This window comes from Geospiza fortis, unplaced genomic scaffold, assembly GCF_000277835.1.
Source record: "Geospiza fortis unplaced genomic scaffold, GeoFor_1.0 scaffold53, whole genome shotgun sequence".
Classification (NCBI taxonomy): domain Eukaryota; kingdom Metazoa; phylum Chordata; class Aves; order Passeriformes; family Thraupidae; genus Geospiza; species Geospiza fortis.
In genome coordinates, this window is record NW_005054305.1 from 13,894,231 (window position 1) to 13,902,983 (window position 8,753).

At 37.6% G+C, this 8,753-nt stretch overlaps 1 protein-coding gene across 1 annotated transcript in view; it reads right to left on the reverse strand.

Annotated features, from left to right (window-relative positions):
- The window catches only part of FBXL4 (F-box and leucine rich repeat protein 4), a 40,659-nt gene extending 32,512 nt beyond the window's left edge, over positions 1–8,147 (reverse strand). Inside the window, exons 1-2 of the mRNA XM_014311994.2 lie at positions 8,143–8,147; positions 5,466–5,811 (exon numbers count right to left, since the gene is read on the reverse strand). Coding sequence (XP_014167469.1) covers positions 5,466–5,811; positions 8,143–8,147 — 351 coding nt within the window. The remainder of the gene's footprint in view (positions 1–5,465; positions 5,812–8,142) is intronic.
- Positions 8,148–8,753: the final 606 nt, after the last annotated feature.

Sequence of the window (8,753 nt, forward strand, 5' to 3'; positions counted from 1 at the left end):
TACAACTCACAAATCAACTCTAAAGGAAGAGAATCCTGTGGTCCTTTCAAAACACCAATGTTTCATTTTAATGTCTTAGAAGGATTCATAAGACAAATCCGCTAAAAATCAGAATGAAATCTATGACGTAAAATGAAAATGGAGCTTTTTGTGAGATCCAAACAGATTGTACTTCCAATGCATCACTTTATTATGCAGCTACTTTCCACCTCCCCTCCTCCCCCCTTCATTTTTGGAACAACAAAACAATTCAACTTCCTGCAAAATGGAAAATGTTACTTCCTACTCAGCTCCAGATTTAGTATTTACATTTCCAACAAGATCTACATATCTTAAAACATTTTAGTTTAATTCCAATGCAAAAATACAGTGTTTGATGTACTCCAGTTTCTTTCATACTTGGTTTCAAGCCTTTCATTTTCTCTTCTCCTTGCTTGTTCTTTCCCCTAAAACCAGCCCAGGCTTTTGTCTCTGCAGGTCTCTGGAACTCAGATTGATGCAGAGGACCAGCACAGACATTTCAATGTAACAGCATATATAAAAAATATATATGCATATATAATAACTGCAGTTACATTATAATCAGCAAAGTTTGCACCCAACTGACATTTAGGAACCTGTTGACATTTTGAAACCTAAAATATCCAAAATAACTAGGAGCTAAAGACATAATCCCAAGTTAATATCTTGATTTTTGCAAAATTTCAGTTAATCCACACTATGTAAGTCAGCTAAATATCTATTTTATTAATGCCTTCTCCCTCAGATTTTTCTCCCATAGTTTCTAGAGCTGAAAGGTCAGCAGAGGCTGCACAATTAGCAGAATTTATGTCTACAATTAATGTGACATAATATCTGATAAAAGCAAAGTAATACAAACTTCATTCAATGAGAAAAAAGCTATTTTATAACTTCTGAGCAATATAGAGAATGGTGAATAAAACTATAAATGACTGAACAATGTCCATTTACACTAACTGATGACTTCAATGAGTATTTTGTAACACACAGGATGTTTTTCCACACCTGAGATGAAATTGTCCATGTCTCAATCAAAGAAATCTGTCTTTATTTTTTACTGAAATTGAGCTACTTCATAATATATGGAATGAAACCATACCATGAAATGTCACTCCTAGAGCATTATGTTATAAAGTGCTTTCTCCTGGCTTTTGATTAAACAAAAATAACAGGTTCAAAACATACAGGCTAACAACCATTAATCACCACTAGCCTGGAGTCTGGTGTCTGTCAGGAACACACTTTTTGTGTCTGTGTACCCTAGCATAAAGTACAATTTGATATCATAATGAGTATGTGACATGATGTGCTGTACTGCGCTACGCTGTGCTCGTGGTGATTCCAAGAATGCTACAAAAATGAGTATCTGCTTTGAAAGCTAATCTCATAATGTAGTTTCTCACAAACAACAGTTTTTACTGTGATTTTTTTTACTGTGAAAAATTATGACAATCATTATTATTTCACACTTTCTTATAAATCAATCAGTAAAAACAAAGTTTATCGGGAAAAAAAACCCAGAAAGAAAACAAAATATAATTTATACAACACTGATTGCCTTTTTAGGCTATGATGGACTAAGAATGCAAGAGTACTTCCTCTCCCATTTCCAGGGAAAAAATGGCACATGCTAGCTTTAAACCAGGTGTATTTTTTGAACTACCAAATAAAAAATATAACATCTTAAAAAAAAAAAAAAAGCTTCTCACTCCCTAAAAAGTTTGCCTATAAGCCCACACAGAATTTCCACTCCCTAGTACTGGGGGCAAAACTTTACCAATGGTCTAGTTTCTAATAATACTTACTGAACCAGAAGTTTCTGTGGCTTTTTAAGCTTTTTTGTTGTAAAACAGCAAGCAACAACCATTTGTACTTATAAAATACTTTCTCTGGCTAGAGCACAATAAAGCACAACTTGATTTTGTCAGAAAAGAATGTCTAGGTGCTGGTCAAACCTACAGTACCTGCACTTCCTACAAATTTCCTTTTTCAGTTCTTCCACATGAAGATGAAATGGTTTTCCAATAAAAAAATACACTGGCCTATGCAAAGCACTCAGTCAGAAACAGACAAATGAACAACTTGTAATTTTTTGACTCTTGCAGCTAGAGCTGCTACAGCTTAGAATCCATTTAATTAGAGCTGATATTAAAACATGCTCAGGTAAAGGACAAAGGATATGTGCACAAAGAGACAAAGAGAGAAGACATGAAGAAGATGGTATTTTAGGGCTTTTGACATTTCTCAGCATAGTTTAAGGAAACACACATCCCTGGTTCCACACAGTACAACTTGCACCAGCAAACACACATACATTTATTAGTGCATGTGAACACCAGCAGACATGAACAGCTCATAAAGCTTGTAGGCAGGTTTTGGAAAAATTAGCTTCAAGGAATGACAAAGATGTAATTTATATCTTTCTATACCAAAATTTTTACCAAAAATATATTTTGGACTGCAGCATGCAGAGTCTTCTGACTCTCCTCTCTGGAGACAAACAAGCTGGGGTTTTAGTAGCCAGCACATCTTGGTGAGTCTCAAATGCACAACATGGATGCTGTGGCAGGTATTCCTCAGCTTTCCCAAAAGCATTGAATTTGGTCAGGCCTTCAGACTTCAAGTATTCCTGCAAAGCCAACTCAGACTAAGGCCTTACCCCTTCCACTTAACAGGCAGCACAAGAGATGGTCAAAGATCTGGGAAGGGAGATAAGTCTCTCCTCTAAAATCCTTCCTCAGTTTTAAGGTAGTTCTGGAGAAGAGATCACAGATAGTACAAGTACTTTACAGCTAATTAACAGCTGGTTAACACTATCCAAGGTTAGGGAAGGAAAATTCTCTCACTAGGTCATCTAAAACTTTACAGTTTCTTCTACAGAAGTCTGTGCCCTGGGAAGCTGAGCATTTTTCTCTTTTTTAGACAGGAGCAATCCTAAAATGCCTTTGGAGTTTATACTGCAGCAAACCATTCCTAATGCCATTTTGAGGAACAATATATCCTATGAACGACAGTCTATGGAAGTTTCAGAAATACAAAGGCAAAAAAAACCAAAAACTTAGGAACTGCTGCCTACATAGCAAAACACATTCGGCTTGTAGATTTTGTGAATTACAGAGGATAGTATGAAAAAGCTTCAAACAGCTCAAATAAGGAACAGGCAGGTTTATGAAAACTTAGGGCAGTTACACATTGACAATCAATACAGACCGACAGAAAAGGTACCATTTTTCATGCAATGCATCAATCAAAACCAGAAGGAGTCAGCACTTGCCTTACTTCACCCACAGTTTGAACACTGCCCCTAAAAAGCTGACATTTGTCAGTCTTAAATAGAGCATGCAGAGTACTGCTTCCATATCCAATGTGATAAAAACTGTCACACCACCAAGTACAACATTTTTGTTGCTCCAATGCCCAACCCTTCCAGCTGGACTAGAAAGTAGGAAACTGGAATTTTTGCTGTCACAAAACCAGTACAGAAGTAGTCTTTTATGGTTTTCTGACAAATATTCCACCCATATTTTCAGTTTCTTTAAACCAAGGCAGAAGAAAAAAAGATGTTCTTGGTATTGACAGACCATATAAATTTATTCATGAAACCAAACATGTTAAAAATGGATGAAAAAGGAAGCTGGTAGACAAAAAGGAGAGCAGAAAAACAAAATAAAGTATATGGAGACAGAAGTTCATAGGAGTAACAAGTCTACACAAATACTTCCTAAATTAAAATTTTAATATGTGTAATCAACCAGTTATGGTTTGATTCAATGATCTTGGAGGTCTTTTGCAACCTTCATGATTCTATGATCATGTGGGAAAGAAAAGAGATTGATTAATCTCTCTGATATTTTAGTATATTACAAATCAATTTATCCAGCCTTCTCAAACAAGAAAAATTCCTACATTTAAATGAAGTTTTATCTACAATTAATTCCCTTGAATTACTAAAACCAACATGTTTTCAAACTTTCAAACAATTATGCAAAGTACTTTCTTTACTTCAGTACTGCCATGCAAGCATCAACAGCAAAATATATTAAACACCATGTGTACTCTGGGGAGAAAACAAACAACCAAACACCACTAGAGCTAACTCATGATAAAATTAGTTTCCTTATTTATTATTCCACTGCATCAACAAAAAAAAGAACCTCAATCCAAACTCAAGGGGTTTGGTTTCAAAAGAAGTTTCAAGAGAAGACAGTAAGAGCTGTTACATTCTCTTCCTTTCTCTTCCCTCTTTACAAGCACAGCAAACTTCTGCAGGCTACTAGGGCACATGGTCACCCAAGCACAGCCTTCCTGCATCAAACTAAGATACTTAAGAGTCCAAAGATATGGTAAGAACAAAATGCTATTTGATTAGATCAGGCATTTCTGCAAGCACCCTTCAATCCATGGCAGCATACCTCACCCTCCCTTTCAAAAGCAAGTCTGGTTCAGGCCACAGGCACTCTGAGCATTTGCTGAGCTATACCACGGCATGAACACTTGCTGCCTCTGCCTGCAGCACACTGAAGAGCAGGAGCAATCCTGTCTCTGCCCAAGTCTGACCAGCAAGTAAAGGCCCCTTTCCACGATGTGCCAACAGTTTATTTCAGTAGAGGTGAAGATAATTGTTTCATCTCTCAATTCTTACTCCAATCAGGGTACCAGCCTTCATAAACCGCTGTATCCCGCTGAGAATTGCCTGGCCTGCACATGGTATTCAGCAATTATACTCCACAATTTCATTATACTGGAAATTAGAGGAAAGAAAATACTCTCTACAGACTCTGAGCACATTTGCAACCATTGTGCTGCCAGGGGAGCTGAAAGGAGTTTTTCACAACTGTTTTCTGTTCTAATGACAGAATAAAAAGTAGCAAGCATAAAAAGAAGACAGTGTGCTGAAGTCCAGCTATAACATATTTTATCTGCACCACAATTCAAAACTTAGCTGGATGGAAAAAGTTCATATAATAATAATATAAAAATATTATGACACTTTCAAGAACAAAGCTCTGTAAGTTTTGTAAGGGAGAAAACAGGAAAACAAACTTTTAGACTATTGCAAACTCTTTCCACCTCCAGATGTTGACTGAATCTTTCCATATCTCTTCTGTGTATTTTCTTTGTCAAGTATGAGGACTAAAAACCTACCAGAAAACTGCTAAAAGCTTATAAGTTCAAGAGCTGGAAATTCAAGGCTAGAGTATCTGGTGTAAAAACTGTGTGTGAGTGCAATGATTCTTGAGAAGTAAGAGTGCAATAACCATGCAAATACCTAACATCCACCCATGGAAGCAGACAAACTTACAGAATTCAGGCAGTAAATGCAGGAGATTCACGAGGAATGCAAGGAATTGAGAAAAAACAACAATCCTGACCAATACTCTGTAAAGTACCTTTGCACCCTTAACAATCAAGACAATGATTGAGTATAAACATGCTTTTCTTACCTCATAAGGCAGTTTATCAAAATATCCATTAGTTGGCCATTCCCTGAGGGTAACAATGCTGAACTGTTTATTAAGGGCGTCCATTCCACAGGCAAATTTTTCTTCATCCTCATCTTCATCTATATCATTCATATCAATCATTGAAGTCTTAAGTGAAAGCACAGGCCTCTCTTTCACACCATGTAGTACTACTGCATCCAATTCAGTGTAATAGTCCAGAAGAGAGCTGTTCACTTCCAGTCGGATCAAGTTTGTGGGGAAGTTTATCTGCTTGATACAAGGTGTGAACTGCCGAGCCTGAGGACCATTCACCTTCGAAGGTGCCTCAGACCAAAGTATTTCCCACCTGGGGGAAAAAAAAACAAACCACACATACAGTACAGGAATTAAAATCAAAGTTACTAAAGCAATTCCTGAGCACAGTAAGAGGGCAACATCATCTGTCAGGCGTATTTAACAAGCAAGAAAAAGGCTGAAAAGATGATTTATGATACTTACATTTTCCCTAGATTTGATAAATATCCTATGGATGAATTTAACTCCTGGTAAACTCACACTAATTCATGACCTTAGCATATTTTCTCCACTGAATAACAAAACAAGCTGTAGATTCACAGTCACTTTCGTTAGCGTTATCTGTGCCCAAGTTTATCTAGCATCTCACTGGTAAGGTAACCAAAATAAATGGATTGCTGATGTCTTCACAATGATGGCATGTTAGTGTAAGTACACAAGGAACACTCTTGCCATGTAACCCAAAGAGAGTCATCTGACCTCTTATTTCCTACAAAATAAAAGAAAAAGCCCCCACCACTCAGACTCTCTAATATCAAGCCTGTCCAAATTACAGTATTACAAACTACCAAAAAAAATTAAATTTTAATGTGTTTATCTGCCTAGGCAAGCAAAATGTTCCTTTTAGAAGTAATTCACTGACAAATTAGCAAAGAAAGTAGAAACTTCAAGTCATTTTTTAAAGAGTCCTTTGCAAAAGACGCCAGAATTTCCAAACTGGTGAACTGGAAAGCCTTTCTCCTTTTGGTCCAGTGACAGACAGAAGTTCAAGGCATGCACAGAACTACCATACAATTACATCCTTAGTTTCACACACAGACCCTAAATCTCCTCCATCAAGTGACAAAGAAACCTGCTGCCAACTGAGTAATCTGGGGGAACCAAGTCTTACATTCCTTAGATCTTCAGCACTCCCAAACTTGCCTAAAGGCCTGAAAACACAAACATGATCTTTTATATCTGCATAGGTCCTCACTTAATGACTGAAGATCCTTCAGCTTCAATGTTTTTCCTCCCTCAAGTCTAGTTAACTCCTAAAGAAGAAAGCCTCCAGAAGTTACTAGTGCTACTCCCTTTGACAACACGCTTACCTTGATACTAATCCAGAGACTTTCACATGCACACCATCTATTTCTGATCAGCCTAGTCTTGGCTTCAAGGATTTCTCTCAGACTTCTTGTCTTGCCACATGAATCTCAGAAGCACTCTATCTGCTCCCCAGTACCTCAGCATCTTGGCTTCCCCTACCAGACACCACTACCTTGAACTTACAACAGAAACAAATGCTTTAACTTTTTCCATCATGACAGAAAGTGAAAAAATGCAAGGATTTTCATTAAAACACTGCACACAGCCATAACTTCCATTTTACAATGAACATTTTCAGGCATGCACAGATAAATTTTCCTATCCTACATCATGCTGCTCTCCGAGTACTTTATAATAGAATGGGAGACTTGCAGAACTCTTATGTCTAAAGGAAAAAAAAAACCCAAAAACGAAATGAACAAAAACCAAACATACAAGAGTAGCGAGCATATGGCTCATCAAAGTACTAACACAGGAGAGTGGACAGCTCTACCCTAAAATTAACAGTTTTCATAAGAGAGACATAGTATTAAGAAAATATTTCATTAATTTACAAAATGAATGTCTACTCATGGCAAAGTAACAGCTGTAGTCCCACTGTCACATCCTCTCACATAGGTCGATTCTCTAAGCAAATACTCAGTGCTGGCAAGGCACATGACCTTCCTTGAACACATCCAGATCACCATCTGACATTTTGCTTAGACACTTCCATGTACCCACTCAAAGTATCCTTAGGGAAACTCAAAGGCTATTTTTTCACTAATCTAACACACATTGGACCATCAACTTTTAGCAGAATGTGTCTGTTATTGACTTCTCCTTTTGGACCCTGGAGAGAGGATTATCTAGCAGCAGCAGAGCTCTCGAAAAAAAAAAAATCATGTATCTGGAGATCTGGGTTCATCAAATTGCAGTGCAATAACCAGCTCCAGCAGGCAGTAGCTAGTTTCCAGTCCTTGTAATAAACTAGAGAAAATGGAAGACACGTAGCATGATTTCACAATCTTGTGAAGCTCACATTGCATACCAAATGCTGATGAACAACAAAACCAGTGACAGCTTTCCACTGTCCTTGTCATGCTGTTTACTTCTCATCAACAGCCCACCAATCTAACTTCAAAGAAGTTAGCTCTTGGTTTATCTGGAAAAAGTCAAGTTTATCAGGTTGATTTGATGATGTTCTCTGCCTTGGCGGCACCACAAACAAGAGCAGATAATAGCAGTTGCTCTGAGTCAGGGCTGGCAAATCTTTCCCATGTGTAGGCATGGTAAATCCTTCCCATGCTCTTACCCCATTACTACAAGTGGAAGTGATCTCTTCCTCTGGGATCACCACTGTGACACTTAAAGAGGCTGCAGGTAATCAGAACGGGAGTGAAGAATTCACATGGGGATCAAAAAAGTCTGGATTTCCAAGAGGCTTCAGAAAGAATTTCATTCTTCTGTTCTGGAACATTGTTTTGTTATGGTAATCCACTTAAAAATCTTTCATAAGAAAGGCATTTTTACAGTCAGTCCTGGTTTGAGGATATGTATCCAAATCAGTTTCCCTAGGAAGGTCGCCTGCATCTGTTTCAAGCTTACAATGTTCAATAAGCTATTTAACCCAAAACAAAGAAACTGAATCCCAATAAATGCCTTTAAAGAAGGCAAAGGATTTCTGCCTGCCCCACACCCCGAGTTAATTAAGTAGCTCTCAAAAATCAAGTAGAATCAAATGAATTCAAGTAGTACATTGTTTGTCCTCCATTCTTGCAGATATATAGTAACAGCTGATCAAAGATGTCACACAGAGAATACTTTGATTAGAAGGTTTCATCAGCAATGGGCTGGAAAGCCTCAGTGTTTCCAGCAAGGAGTGGCAGGCAAAGCCTGAATAAGAGTCAGCAACATCTGTATTTT